At 45.7% G+C, this 16236-nt stretch overlaps 1 protein-coding gene across 1 annotated transcript in view; it reads left to right on the top strand.

Annotated features, from left to right (window-relative positions):
* Positions 1–4388, top strand: part of ADRB2 (adrenoceptor beta 2) — a 109552-nt gene extending 105164 nt beyond the window's left edge. Inside the window, exon 2 of the mRNA XM_027605156.2 lies at positions 4366–4388. Within this exon, the coding sequence (XP_027460957.1) occupies positions 4366–4373 (8 nt within the window). The 3' untranslated portion in view covers positions 4374–4388. The remainder of the gene's footprint in view (positions 1–4365) is intronic.
* Positions 4389–16236: the final 11848 nt, after the last annotated feature.

Below are 16236 nucleotides of genomic sequence, written 5' to 3'. Positions count from 1 at the left end.
ACAGGGGAGAGTAAATGGAAAGTCGTTGCCTGGCCAGTCGAAGACACCCTGCCCGGAAGGACATCAGCATCAGCTGACAGGTAGCAGATCTCAAGCTTGAGATCTGAGCTCACTTCATTCTGCTCTGATATTTGATGCGAGGACCAGGACCGTGACTCAGTAACACACATCTTCAGCTTGGACACCTCTGGCTTCCTCCCTCGGAGGCAGCCAGCTCATCATTTTCTCATTCCACAATCGTAGACTGAGACCCACTGGGAGCCATCTACTGCGTCAAGAGTGAAAAACTCCTGGTTGTTATTTCTGGAGTGCCTCTGATGGGCAGAATGCTTGATCCACATTGTCTCAATTCATCACCATGATAGCCCTGGGGAGCGTGGCACTCTATTCTTTTTGTAATAACTGTCTGTGCTGCTTGGCAACCAGACCACTTTGCAGTGCGTTGCAATAATTCTGCTCCCATCCTCCATGTCCTTGATGTTCCTTGGCCCTCAGAGAAGGCTATTAAAGGAAGCCAATTGGCTGGAGCTGGACAGAGGGGGGCAGGATGGTCCTATCTGAGACAGTACAACCTCTGGCTCTCGGTTCCACCAACTCTGGCTCCAGCGGCAGAGTTGCCCATGACGACTGGAAGTCTGAGCCAACGACAACTCCAAGTGAAGAAAGAAAGAGAAACCAGAGATGGGCAGGCGTCCGCAAGACTCCCCTGAATCCAGTGCTCTCCCTTGGACATGAAGAGACTATCTGGCCCCTCAGATGTCCCCCGCAGGTGCAGGGATGCTCAGGCCAGCACTGTTGCTGGGGACTCTACCCACCGATGACTCTCCCGGCCGGACCAGCTGTTTGGCTATGTTTAAGCTGTCACCCAGCCAAAGCAACTTGGTGACACGCCCAAACTCCAGCTCGGCAGACACACCAGGTCTGTAGCCCGCGCCAAAACTTTAAAACATAATTTGAACCAAACAGCCAGTCAATTTAAAAGTACTCCAGGCAGAGGACCAATGAAACTTGAAAACAAAGAAAACTGAAAAGAAAAGGTAAATGCATGTAGTTGTTTGTTCATTCATTCATTACTTAAACTTTGCCTTTTTCCGGAGAGGATCTAAAATGTCAAGAGACAAATTATATATATATTTTTAACAGTACTACATGTGTTCTACAAATTTCAATGATAACACAAAAATTCAACTTGGGTTGACCTTCAAAACGTAACGTGGTTTTTTTGCACGTGCGTGCACGCATGCCCACGGGTGCCTGTCACTGCTCCACAGGGTGTGAAATGCACGCGTTTCCTTCTCTTTTGTTCCCAAACATATTGAGATGTCACAACCCCGTATTTTCCACCTGAATCATGCATTCATTCTTTCAAAGTCACTTATTGAAATCCAACCATGTGCCACCTGCTGAACCAGGTGTTTCAGATACAGTGGCCAAAAAGCCACATATGGTCTCTGCACACACAAAGCTTACATTTAAGGTAGCTGGAGCCCAGCAGTGTGTGCTCCGTGCTGAAACTGGGGTGTTCACATCCACGGACCTTCAGAGCTGGAAAGGTACTGGCAGGTCATCTCGACCAGAATTTTCCAAAGGGCAGCCTTTCATCCACCAACCGCAGGGATTTTGCCATTATGCCAACACCACCCTGATATATTTCTCTAAATGTTCTCACCTACATAAACCCTTTTATTTTAAGGGAAAACTCTACATCACTGCCATAAATGGAAAACCAGGATCACTTGTCATTAACAAAAATAAATAAATAAAAGGTAACCCTAAAAATAAATAAAATGAAAACAAAGCAGTATGATTAAACTCTCATCCGGATAGTTACGTGCAGTCCAAGGAAGACGCTGAGCCCAAAGGCTGCTCTCACTTTGTAAAAAAGGAAAATCAGAAGGTGTTGAAAGGTGTTAAAGTTACATGAACACTCCTGAGAGTTCTCCTTTCCCTAATCAGGAGGATTAAAGGAAGATTAAATTATGCACAGGTTTCTACTATGTGACTTAATGGTTTATGATGTTGTGATAATTAGTCACAGTGTTTAGGGAATCATGATCTAATTCAGGCTTCTCATTTTCCAAAGGAAGGTGGGCCCCAGAGACGGGTGGCAACTTGACCAAGGATAAACAGCAACTGAGCGGTAGAGTGGATACCAAACACCAAGACCCTGTCTTCTGCCCAGACCAGTATGTTCCACTATAGTGGGCAGCAGATCACCAAACTAACATCTAAACAAATTCCTATATTTGTAATTCACCATGACTGAAGACCAGCCTTGATCCACTTTACTTTTGGACTGGAAGAAACCAAAATTCATCTCAAACTGGCAGCCACGTCAATCCCTCTCATTAGCAAAAATGGAAAGTTTTTTTCTGTTTTTCTGTTTTGCAAATCCACTCATTTTCCATGTGTTCTGGAGGTCCTTGTAGTAGAAATATCCACTAAGATTCCAAGTAAAACCTAGAAAGTGTGTAGAGACTTCTGAACATCCCAGTGCTCAAACAGGGTGTTTAACCTGCTTTGAAAAAGAATTCAGTGGGGAGAGAAAAGCCAGCCCCACCCCTACGGACTCTGTCCTATACAACACTCCGTGCACACCTCCTGTGCTCAGGCCCTCACCACATACTGATTATAACATTTTAAATCAGGCGTAGGAGATAAAAGGAGAAAAACTCCTCTCTGCCCCACTAAGAAGGTCACCTGCAATTTCCCTGCCCTCAGTCCACCTCAAAGAACAGCTTTCAGCAACAGTCCCTGGGAAATAATTGGATATCAAAGTACACAGAAGCCATCAGTCTATCAAGGAGGGTGCATTCCAGCATCCTTGCTCATGCTGCTTCTCTGGGAAGATGAAGCCAGGGTTTCAAAGTTCCTCTTGCAGGACAGGAGGGATGGAAAGGGAGATATGACGGTTCATGAAATCTGGCCCCTTTTTCCTCTTTCCTTTGAAGCTGGTGCAGGAACACGTTAAGGCTCCTTGGGCGGGCTGAAATCCATGTTTTATGGTGACAACTCTTAAGTTCAGCTTTTCCCTGCCTTCCCTGAGGGAAGGATTCCTGCTTCACTCCCCAGTACAGACTAGACCTATCTATAGTGTTTCAGCAGCATAACCCTGTGGCCTCAGGGCTGGTGCCGTGAGAGCACCCAAAAGCAAAGAGAAGTGACTCTTGTTCCTAATGTGGAAAAAGCAGGACTTCCTATGGTGCAGCTGGTGTTTCCTGAAATAGAACAGGATTTGAGCAAACGGTTTTCACTAGGCAGGCAGGAAAAGCTGAGTGTGGCTCCATGTTTCATTAGCGGTGACTCAGACTCTTGCTCCTGGGCACTCACTCATCCTGCTTGGATCTGACTTTTTTCCAGTTATCATGCTCGGCCGTTGGAGTCCCTCTTTGCCAATGCTCAATGTCCCGCCAGCATATTTGATTTCCTGGGGAGGCCACGCCTCTGTCCTTACTCTTATGTAATTTACACTCCGTTCCAGTTTCTATTTTGAAATTGATTAGGTCTTGATCAGCCACCTGTGTTCATTTCCAGAACAGCAAAGACGGCCTCAGACATGCTGCACCCTCCAGAATCCATACCAGACTCTCTGTCCCTGTCTCCAATTGCACCTCATTCAGTCAACATGGAAGGGCCTGGTCCCCAGTGCCACAATTGCACTCCAACATGGAAAGGACTTATCGAAGCACGGCGGGGGTCGGAGAGGGAGGCAGAATGATCTGGCATCCCCTGCCTCTCCAGCTCGGATCACAGTGCTCTTGTTCTCGCTCTGCATTGGCCTCCCTGTCCTTCCTTGCATGGCCTCTGTTGTCCTTCTCTTCCCTTGCTTGGAATGATCTTTCTCCATCTCTTCACTTTGCCAGTTCCTTATCATCAATCAGCCTCGATTATACATCCTCCTCAAAGACCTATCCCATTACCTTTTACCCCCGGATGCATTTTTCACTCTCTGACATTACCTTGTTTATTGATCTCTATATTGCCTATTGTCTCTTCTCCCCTGAATAAAACGCAATCTCCACCAGAGCAGAACTTTGAATCTTGTGTTCATCACTATACCCTCAATGTCTAGAACAGACTTGGCACATAGTAGATATGCCAACAGTAAATGCTTGATCATTGAATGAATGAGTATTCTATGTGGAGAAATCAGGAAAGGCTTTGGGAGGATGTGACTTTGGGAGGTTGCCAGGTGAACAGTTATGCAGGTGAGCAGTTCCCAAACTGAGACACGAAGCGCATGAGGAGAATGATGGGCAGGCAGTGACATACTCGGGGAGGGATCCAAATGGAGGCTGAAGCAGGGACCCCATGGTGATCATCTTTGGTTGCCACCTCAGGAGTTTTTACTTTTTTTTTCTCTAGGGCGGTAATGAGGTCATGCTTCAGCTGCATCTGAAGAAGGCAGCTACTCATATTTCACAGGAGGTCTTCCACCCGGACAAGTCAGAGAATCAGGGTTCACTCTATGAAACCACTCAGGATCTATGCCAGCACCATTAAAACTATGGCTGCCACTTCTAAAGACTCGCTCTGTGCTAGGCCCCTAGTTAGGGCTCCCAGCCACCATTCTGTTCAGTCCTCACAGCACCCTGAGGAGTCCCCACTTGAAGAAATGGAGATGAAAAGAGAAGCGATTGACCCAGCACCTGCTAGGTGGCAGAGCTGGGATTTAAACCCAGGAATCTGCCACGCCCGTGTCTGACTGCCTTCCACTCCCTGACTTTCCATGAAAGGATGGGCAAGACAGGGTGTTCCGGAGTCTTTGCTTTCCCCATTTTCAAGCATAGGCTCAGGTGCCAGAATATCATCCACTTCGCTGCCTGTTGAGAATGTTGACTTTTGCCACGTACATTCTGAGACCTTCCCTGAGGATGCCGTGCGTGGTCGTGGCCTTGACCGAGTCACCCCGCTCAAATGTAATCCCAATGGGTCTCATGCCACCGAAAACCTGCTCTCTATCTTCAGAGATGTCTCAGGGAAGCAGGAGAACACGCCAAGGTTGAAAAAGTTGCGGTAAGATTGGTGCTAAGGAGATTCTGTGAAAAACTCATGCCTGACTTACCACTCCTCCTCAGCCCCTCCGTGGCTGCACAACACTGTGGGGATAAAGTCAAAGGTCCTTGTCAGGGCCCTCTCTGGTCATCTTCAAACATCAGCTCAGTGGCCACACCAGCCTTCGATTTTACGTCAGATCTCTGTTGGGTGCTCACAGGGACATGTGTCTCTCCTCCATAGCTCTCACCACAGTGGCAGCCTTCCTCGCTAGAATGTGAGCTCCAGGAGGACAAGGACCTGTCTGTTTTTCTCCATGTTCAAATCTCATGTTCCGGCACAGGACCTGCTTGCACTGGGACTGCTCAGCAAATATTGGCGGAACTAATGAACTCCACATCGGAAGGCAGGTACCGCACGAGTGGGAGTGGGTGAATCATTTTGCCTCTTTCATTTTCTTACTTACAGAATGGATTATATCAGTTCTATGTCTTTTTCAAAGAGGTGAAATAACACTAAGCGCTTTATAAGTCATTGAGGGCTCTATAGATTATTTTTATTAAGGAACTACTGACAGAGTATATCCCCAGGATTTGGAGCACTTCCAGAAATGTCAATATCTAAAGCTGAAGCCGAGCCGCTCGTGAATGGAGCCGTGACCTGGTCTCAAAGGTGGCCTCCTTGTTGAAATGGAGGTGGCCACGGAGACATGCTCGAAGCCAGCCAGGAATCAGGGCCTCTCTTCTAGATGCCAAGCTCAGAACAGGACAAATCTCTGAGAGTCGACTAAGGGCATGATTGTTGTCAGAGCAGACAGGCTGTGAGCGTGTGGTGCAGAAGGGAAAAGAGAGAATAAAGAACATGTGTCCATGTGTCTCCTGCACAGGCAGGAGAAGCGGAGGTCCTGATAGGTAACCAGCTCCAAGAACACAAATATCCCAGGGGCGCCTGGGTGGCTCAGTCATTAAGCGTCTGCCTTTGGCTCGGGTCATGATCCCAGGGTCCTGGGATCGAGTCCCGCATTGGGCTCCCTGCTCGGCAGGAAGCCTGCTTCTCCCTCTCCCACTCCCCCTGCTTGTGTTCCCTCTCTCGCTCTCTCTCTCTCTGTGTCAAATAAATAAATAAAATCTTAAAAAAAAAAAAAAGAACACAAATATCCCAAGTGGAGAAGTGAACTTGTCCCACCTCCCTGGGAAATGTACCCAACCAACTCCATCCATCTTTATTCTTGCTAAATATTTTCAGCCTTAACTTCATCTTCTAGCTGAGCCAAACCCTGGTTTCTACTAACGTGGTGGAGAGAACCCCAGTTTTAAAGTCAGAAAACCTGGACTCAAGGGAAACAAAAAAGCTGCCAAATATTGAACTCTTCCTATGTGCCAAGCACTGTGCTAAACACATGGCATGCTTTGCTTCATTTGCTCTTGCAAGAGACCCTCTAAAGTGCTCGTACCATCAGCCTCACTTTACAGATGAGGAAAGCGAGCCTAGTCCCCTGCTCAAGGTCACACAGCTTCATTTAAGCTCTGTAAGTGTGTTTCCTGATCCACATCGCGCGAACAAACATCTCACAACGGGTTGGTCTTGAAAATCAAGTGGGCTCATGCAGGGGTCATGCAAGGCTCTGTGCTCCTTGGGCCAGGAACAGCAACATCCCCTTCAAGCTGGTTGGAAATGCAGAAGTTGGGGTCCCCTTCCAAACCTATGGAGTTAGAATCTGCATCTTAACAAGATTCCCAGGTGATGTGTACACGCTTTAGAGTTTTGAGAAGCGCTAATATACGCACGGTCACTAGCCACCACTCCAAAGTGTTGAGCTGCTAGTAGACTCATCACTGTCCTCCCAGTGTGGCTAGTGAGAGTCTATTCCTCCATGCTGTGATGACTTCTAGACCAGTCCTTCTCAAACTTTAGTACTGAATACAAATCAAATGGGGATATAGATTCTGATTCCATCCGTCTGGGATGGGGCCCCAGAGTCTGCATTTTTCACATGCTCTCAGGTAATACAGCAGGGCTCATGGACCACACTCCCAATAACAAGGAACCTGACAAATCAAACATCTGAATCAGCCAAATAGAAAACCATACTTTGCTGGGAGATGCTATTTAGGGGAAGCATCCACTCCACACACATACCCAGAGAGCTGGCGGCATCTCCGCCTTCCTTGCGTGGGCCAGCACCTTGTTCCGTATCTGTCGCAAAGGAGGCGTGTGTCATCACTGAATGAGTGAATGGATACCAGTCAGTTCTCACCTGTGCCCTGCTTAATCCTGTCGTGCAATCCCAGATTTACAAAATCCCATGAGACTCATCGTGGCCGACAAGGTCTGACCGGACCTGGGTCCTGTCCACCTCCCTGAACCCTTCTTCCTTCTCCCCAACTCATTTCCACAACGCTAGCCTTTTCTTGTTTCTCAAACACACCAAGCTTTTTCCTGCCTCAGGGTCTTGGCACCTGCTCTCCCCTTTACCCGGAATGCCCTTCCTCCAGCTCTTTCCATAGCCGGCTGCTTCTCATCACTCATACCTCACCTCAGATTTCACCTCCTCAGCAAGGCCATCCCTGACTGACCTGTCTAACCTGGGGTACACACACTCCACCCCAAAACTCTCTATCATAATTTTTTTCTTAGCCCTTATCAACCTGAAAATATTTTCTTTTTTTTTTCCTGATTCTCCTATCAAAAAGGAAACTTTATGAAAGCTGGGACATTGTTGACAATGCCCAGCCGATAGTAGGTACTCAATAAATAGCTCTGGAATGAAGAGATGGATAATCTAACACACCCCAAGGAACCCATAATTGGCCCCTGTGGCTACAACAGGAAAAGGAGAGATTGAGCACTGTGTGAGGCCAGAAGAGGAACGATCGTTTCCTCCTGGATGAGGAAGTGCATGTAGTAATCAGGGCAGCCTTCCTGAAGGAGGTGGTGTTTAAACTTCACCTCGAAGCATGGGAAGAACTTTTTTGGGTGATGAGAAGTGGAGCGGCCACCCCAGGAGGAAAGAACAGCTCGGGCAGAGGCTGACCAGGTGGGAGGGCTTAGGGAACACAACATACAGCTGCTGGGTGGAGACTCGGTACCTGCCCTGTCCCTGCCCAGCCCAGGGCTTCAGGCAGAGGCAACCCTCGCTGTAGGTGTGACAGCGTCTGGCAGGGCTCCTGCAGCTGAGTAGCTGAGGTCACTGCCTTCCCTCAAGCAGGCCTTGCCACACCCTTAGCCAAGATGACGCAGCCCAGCTCTCTGAAGCAAGACAAGGCATTAATAGGGGACAGGTGGGCTTCAGGGTCAGACCTCGCCCCTTTCCTCACCCAGCGGGCCCCCAGTGGGCTGCCTGGCTCCTGTCCTCCCATCTGTCAAGAGTCAGAGAGTTGTGATTATTGCACGAACCTCCGTGGTAATGTTTCAGGTCCAAGTTCCAGTTTATCCCTAGGCTCGGTACAAGAAGGAGCCATGGTTCTATTGGTCAGCCTCATCCATGGTTCTATTCCCAGAGCTAAGGGCAGGGAGCCTGGCACAGGAAAGCTCTTCAATGAGACTCGTTCTTCATTCACCACGATTGATCAAGCACCTACAAGATGCCACGTGTTACACGATACACGAAGCCCACCGCCGTGACACATGACAGCGAAGGTCTCTACCCTCCCAGAGGCAGGATTTTATTTGAAAGGAACATATTCTAGAGACTGGATTTGGCCAGTCTCGCTGTGTGATCTGAGCAAGCCCCTTAAATTTCTCTGCTGCCTACAAAGTAGAAAGCAATAGACTAGGTCACCTAGTTCAGAGTTTCAAACTAAATTTTGAGGGTTCTAGGGGTCTGTGGTGCCTCTTGGCTCAGCAAACCATGATGTGTTTCTCTTAAGGAAGATTTAATTAGCCTAAGGAAGGTTTGTTGTTTTGTTTTGTTTTTTCCTTTTTTACTGTTTTCTGTTTGGGGTTCCACTTAAAAGCTTATGTGTAAAAGAAAAAGATGGTTGGAAGACGCTGCCTTTGGCCATGGTATGGGCCAGAACGGAAGAAGGTAGAAACTAGACATGCCTCGGAGTTGGGGACAGAAGAAGCAGACCAGCTGTAGGTGGTGATAGGCCCTCTGAGAAAGAGAAACGATGTCTGAGGAAGGGCAGTCATGGGGTGCTAGCCAGAGAGAGAGGGCAGCCTAACGGAGATCCAGCAAAATGGGGTAGAGACAGGCCCTCCCCGTGTGCTGGGCACACAGAACTGTCTGCCTGGGAGCTGGCGGTGGCCAGCGAATTTTCCAGCAGTTCTGAGAGACAAAACTCAGACCAGAACTGAAGTCCAAGGTGGAGATCCGGTTGGTTTCTGAAAAGAGAACCATGACCCACGCAAAAGCCAGAGTCACAACTGCCACAAGCTGACTTAATCAAGCTACGTTTCCAGAAGTCTTTGAGTCTCCCACTGAGGCTTGTCCGCCGTCATGTGGGCAGCAAGGGCGGCATCAGAAATGCAGCTCCCTTTACCAGATCCTCTGCACAGTGCTCTTAGCACAACCTGATCCGTGTGTGGCCAACCGAACGAGATTCCAAATCCAGACAGGATTTTCTAAACCTGCAAGAGACAATGTATTGTTTCTTGAGTGCTTGGTGAAAGGGAGGAAATAATTTTTTTTCTTAACTGGTTTCTCCCTCGTGATCTCCGGAATTAGCACCAGCCCACTTGGGGGGACCGGAATGGCTTTTTCTGTCGCTAGCTCAGCGCCCCCCGGGGGCCGTCTTAATGGCAATCTGAAAGTTCTGTTTACATAACACCAAAGCAACAGGTCAGTTCAGGCCAAAACTAATAAATGAAATTACTATTATTAGCAGTAGGTTTGTGAGAGCTTTTTGCTCACTTTACATACCGACCTTTTTGCTCCTAATGAATTGGGGGGCGCAGCTGGTTCTGCCCCCACCTCCGCTCCCTCTACCTCATCACCCGGTGTTCTTCAGGGCACTTAACTTTATCCAGAATGATAGTCTCGTTGTTCAACCATCTTGTAATGTCTTCACTACTAGAGTATAAGCTCCACAAAACAGGGAATGCATGTCTTGTTTGGAGCTTTATCTCCAGGGTCTAAAACCCAGTGCATGCTCAGGAAACAGCTATCGTATGAATGAACGAGGCAGATCTGTATGTTCTGAATGATGACAATGATGTATTTTGAGTGAAAAAAAAAAGCTGCCAGTACTCCTGGGACCCTTAACATCAGAGTGGTAATAGAAATTTATCCTGGAAATGGGATTCCAGGATCCCATGGAAGAAATGAGGAAGAGACGTTCAGTGACTGTTTGCATTTCTGTAGTTTGAATTGAAAAGCAGTGAGATAACATCTCACTACGATCAAATATACAAAGATATAAAATTTGGTAACAAGCTGTTACCTGACGAAAGAGGCCCCCTCAAATGTTAGAGGAGCCCACACTGACTGGACTATCATGGAGGGCAAGTTCAAAAACATCCATGAAAACAACAAACGCACGTACCCTTAGGATTTTGCTATTTCATTTTGGGAGAAATCATCTTGCACGTACAATCACAGACACGTGAAATGATGTGTTTATAAAGGCATCTGTGGTAGGCACTATTGAGAATAGCAAAACATTGAATGTCGTCAAACCTGCCACCATTACGGGACCAGCTGCATACACTATGACCCCATCTCACGATGGAAAACTATGCAGCTGTAAAATTGATGAGGATGGTCTTTACATACTCATAGGGAAAGTTGTCCAAGATAAGCACCTGAGTGAAAAAAGCAAAATACAAAGCAGGGCATATAGTGTGCTATAATGTATTTTTTAAAAATGGGAAGTATGTCATTGAATGGTTTGTATATGCACAAAATATTCCTGGAAGATACACAAGAAATTAATAAAATGTGTTGCCCATGGGTAAGGGAAATGGAAGCAGGGAGGGAAAGAAGCTTTATACGCTTACCATTCCCTATTTAATTTTTGATTTGGGAACCATGAGAATGCATTATCTGTTCATATATATTGCTAAAAGAGTATTTTTTAAATAAAAATGAGTTCTTTCCACATGTGTGGACCCTACAGAAGATCATTTCAGGTTGGAGCAACAGAAACATTGTGTCTGAAAACAGAACTGGGGCTCATACTGAAAAGATGTTGGTCCTAGGTCAACTCTAACACTGACACTGACACCAACATTGATGCTGATGTGAACTCTGGAGAAGTCACTCCTTTCCCCAGGCTCAGTGCCCTCATTTATAGGATAATGAGGGTGGACTAGGGGACTTTTTTTTTTTAATTTAAAAAATTTTTTTAAAGATTTTATTTATCCATTTGAGAGAGAGTGTGTGTGAGAGAGAGCACGAGTTGGGGGGGGTTCTGAGGAGGGGCAGAGGGAGCCTATGTCCCAGGACCCTGAGATCACGACCTGAGCCGAAGGCAGATGCTTAACCGACTGAGCCCCCCAGGCGCCCCTGCTAGGGGACTTTTTTAAAGGTCCCTTACTCTTCTGACATTCTGGGATCTAATCTATGACTACACTTTCCTTAATTTGAATTAAACCACATGTTCTGTAAAGTAGGTCCTGAAAAGGCATCACGAGCTCTGCATTTTGTTTTACTCTGCTTCATTTGTTTCCTTTATTAAAAATTGCCACTTACCTATTTAGTAAGGGTTTCTTTTGAGAAACACTCACCTTGTCTCTGCTGAAGGTTACCTGGGCCATGAAGGTGACTATGGCCCAGGCTGTGATGGAGAAGACACACCAGATCCTGAGTATAAGATGCCCCGAAAAGAGACAGAGAGCAAGGAGCACCAAGAACCAAATTCACTAGGATGGGAGCAGCCTCTCAGATGCATGCTAAACGCCTGGCCTCAGTTTTCCCAGCCGGATGGTCCAAGAAACCAAATGCAGCTCCCTTCTTCCCGCTTCCGCATAGCTGGGAGCTGACCCGCTCTGAGTAATCAGATTTGAGATGAGGTCAGACACGTGGGTTTCATCTCACCGAAGTGAATGTTTCCACTTCCAGTAACCACATTCTAGTCTACTATGGGGGAGGTTTCTTGCCCACTCCCACTGTCCCCAGGCCATGTGTTCCATCCTTGGATCCGGGTGTCCCAGGCTGGCCCAACTCTGGAATCCTCCCTCCCTGCCACAGCCATCATCAGATCCGGAGGTTTTGTGCAAAGCCTTGGGAACAAGATGCTCTCTTTGCTGTTGCAACCAAACCTGGGGGAGGGGATGTGCAAAGTGGAGCTGCCGGTCACCACACGCACACTGCATGAAGCCAGGGAACGGAGGGAAGAAGAGACAAGAGATGGTGACATCATGGGTACCGTTAACCCATTCCTGGAACTGGCTTGGTTTTTAAGTCACATGAACCAGCTCCTTCCTTCCTTCCTCCCTCCCTCCTTCCCTTCCTTCCTTCCTTCCTTCCTTCCTTCCTTCCTCCCTTCCTTCGTAATTAGGTTTCACCTAACATTTCTTGCAGTCATAAGGACCAGCTCCAGCAGTCTGAGAGTGACGGCATGAGAACAATATTGAGAAGAACCTGGAGGCCCTCTCAAGGCTCACTACTCATGAGGAAGGTATGCCAGGAGACAGAAAAGGAGATGTATAAGGTAGTGCATCCCTTCGACTAAGATGAAACCCCCGACTCAGTCCTCTGCCTCACTCTGGACTGGGCAGTGTTTCATATTTTTCCAAGGCGTGGTCTTTCAGGTGAGGATACGGGGAGGAATTTGTCAGTATGTGTCTCGGAGCAATGTACATCCACATTTGCTTCGAGGTTTAGCAGACATTCTTGCCCTCAAAGAACTATGCTTGGTGCCATAAGCAAATTAGTGTCTAGTAGCTGTCCTCAAAGAATTTATACTATGAAGGGAAAATCTGCTTCTGCTGAATGCTTTGTGCTCCACTCACTTCCCTGACCTCAAAAAGTTTGCCAATTCTATATGGTTGGAATGAGTGAGGACGCTCAAAACATAACGGAGTATAGAAGTCACATTTTACAAGTTTATAAAACAGAGGATAGGATGTGAGTCCCAGGGACCAAAGCAGTAAAGATTCCTGGCTGATTATTTCCAGCCTGGTTTTCGTGGTTCCCCCAACTTGGGCAACCTGATCTGATTAACCAAGATTCTTCCTGACAGGACTTTTATTAGTTCTGACCCCATCTGACATCCTCAGAAAATAGACACTGCAAAAAAATGGGGTGCTTTGCTGACATTAACTATTGACTATTAACTCAAAATATTTAAAAATCAAAACACACACAAATATAATTACTTTTTTATACTCACACACTCTCTCTCTCTCTCCCTCTAAAAGGGAAAAAATTAAAATTAAAAAAAAAAAGTCCCATCACTTCAAACGATTCCCTGGGTCCCCTGATCATCAACCCCTCCCCCAACTCCCAATGCCTAGCAACCACACATCGTTTTCTAAACTGCCACATCAATGGAATCATACGGTATGTAACCTTTTGCATCTGACTTCCTCCAATTAGCATAATGCACTGGAGGTTCATCCAAGTTATTGCATGTGTTGGCAATCCATCCCTTTTTATTACTGAGCAGTATCCCATAGCCATGGGCACACCACACTTTGTTTATCCATGCACCACTTGAAGGACGTCAGGTGCTCCTGTTTGGGAGAACTATGAATAAAGTCACTATAAACATTTACATACAGGGTTTTGTGAACACAAGTTTTCATTTCTTTCATATAAATGCCTAGGAGTGGAACTGCTGGGTCACTTGCTAAGCGTATGTTTATTTATAAGAAACTGGCAAAGTTGGGTGATGGGCATTAAGGAAGGCACATGATGTGGTGAGCACTAGGTGTTATACACAACGAACGAATCCTTGAACCCTATATCAAAAACTAATGATGTGATATATGTTGGCTAATTGAATTTAAATTAAAAAAAAGAAATTGGCAAAGCATTTTCCAAAGCGACTCTTCCATTTAACCTTCTCAGCAACAATGTGCCCACCTTCATGTTTCAATGGGTGAATGTCATTTTATGTTTTGCTACATTGTTATGCCGCCTTCAAGGCTTAAGGAACTTCCTGTCTGTGGTAGGGGCAAAGTAGCCTACAGATATCACTCAATCAATCATATCTGTGGCATTCTAGCTCCACAGCGGGTTTTTTTTTTTTTTTTAAAGACACAAATGTAGAACTTTGATGTTGGAAGGATATCAAAAGTCACTGTTTCAACATCTTTGAGTTGACCTGAGTTGGGGGGCGGGCTCGTTTTTTCCCCCCTGCTTTATTGAGGTATAATTGACAAATTAAAATTGCATATATTTAAGGTGTACAAGGTGATGTTTTGACATATGTATGCATTGTGAAATGTTTACCACAATCAAGCTAATTAACATACCATCACCTCGAATAATTAGCTTTTTTTTGGTAACCACAATTAAAATCCACTCCTTAGCAAATTTCAAATTCTACAATACAGTACTGTCAACTATAGTCACCGTGCCGTACATTAGACCTCCTGAACTTGCTCATCCTGAAAATCCGGAACTTTGTGCCCTTTGGCCAACATTTGCCCATTCCCCACACCCTCAGCCCCGCTAACCACCATTCTCTCTGCTTCTAAGAGTTCAAGTTCTTTTAGATTCCACATGTAAGTTGCAGCATGCAGGATTTGCTTTATTGTGTTTGGCTTATTTCACGTAGCATGATGTCCTCCAGGTTCATGCACGTCGTCACAAATGGCAGGTTTCTTTATGTTTGCTGCAGTGTTATTCACATCAGCTAAGGTATGGAAACAGCCTGAGTGTCTGCCAACACATGAGTGGATAAAGAAAATGTGACACATATATAATTGGATACACATATACATTCAGGCTTTAAAAAAAAGAAAGAAATATTGTGATTGGAGTAGGGCTGTTTTGATCTGATCGTAATCAGCTGTCACTCAGTAAGACCCTGCTCCACAGACCCTATGTTTACTGCCCATGTGAAACTGGGTACGTTACTTAGCTGATTTAAACCTCAGGTTCTTCGTCTCCACAGTATTTTTGTGAGGATCAAGAGAAAAATGTATGGGAAAGAGGTCTGGAATCAGAAAGCAATTAAACATCAAGTGTTAGAAAAGGAGGCCTTGCTAGTGAGTCTAGCTCTCTATGGGCAACCTTACCAAGCCCAAATGTTCTTAAAACCTCAAGTACAGATGACGTGATTTTTAAATGTTAGAACTAAAAGAACGTTTGAGATCGTCCACCAAGTCGTAGCTCTTAATGGCAGTCTCAGTGAAGAAGCAGAGGCTGTGCAAGGCCGAAGGCACACAAAGTCACTGCTGCAAAGCTAAGGAGAGAATTTAAAACTTCTGATCCTATGCCCCCTGTTCTCATTATTCTGCACGACTTTCTTCCAAAGGCTGGTTTAACCAGCAATCACTCACAAGAGTGAGGCCAGTCCCAGCCAGGATGAATTTACCACCCAACTTAAAATAACCCCCAGCCATTCCCTGTCCCAGATCCTTGTCCAACTGCATAGCACTGATTCCCACCTTCACTCATTTGTTTCACTGTCTCTTTGACCCACTGGATTGGAAGTTAAATCAGTTACACCCAAAAGGATTGAGATTATTTAACAATGCAGTAAGAGGAGGTCATATCAAGGTCATATCTGCTGGGTTAGGCACCTCTAGCAGTTATGTTGCCTGGTACATAATAGGTCCTCAATAAACGTGTCTTGAATGATGATTAGGAATATCGACTTTAATCAAATTATTCATTTGATTAAATAAGTTTGGCTAAATAACACATATCTTCTTTGACAAAATTTTGAAGCCATTTGTTTGGGTGCCCTGTGGGTGTCACCGGCCAAACCAAAGCATAAAAACTGCTCAGACAACCAGAGGTGAGGGGCCCAAATCCCATTCCCATGCTGTAATCACCCAGTCCTGCTCCGTCTTGCTCCTTTGAGGGACATGTTGTCTAAACAGCATCAAGTGTTAACTTGTTAAATCAGTTACACCCAAAAGGATTGAGATTATTTAACAATGCAATAAGATGAGGTCATATCAAGAATTCTGAGGAGAGGCAGAGTTTTCAAAGACTCCCGTTCCATGCCAGGGAGCTATTGTTCAGGAAATGATTTTTGGAAAACGAAGAATTAACTCAGTCAACTAATCTCTTTCATGGGAATTCATTGTTCTTAATTCTCTAACTTGAAATTCTTTATTTTAAATCCATTCCATAATCATTTTATGGTCTCTTTTTTTTTTTTTTTTTTTTTTTTTTTT

This window comes from Zalophus californianus, chromosome 5 (assembly GCF_009762305.2).
Source record: "Zalophus californianus isolate mZalCal1 chromosome 5, mZalCal1.pri.v2, whole genome shotgun sequence".
NCBI lineage: Eukaryota > Metazoa > Chordata > Mammalia > Carnivora > Otariidae > Zalophus > Zalophus californianus.
Note: the sequence above shows the minus strand (reverse complement) of the source record. Positions and strands in the feature narration are given on the sequence as shown.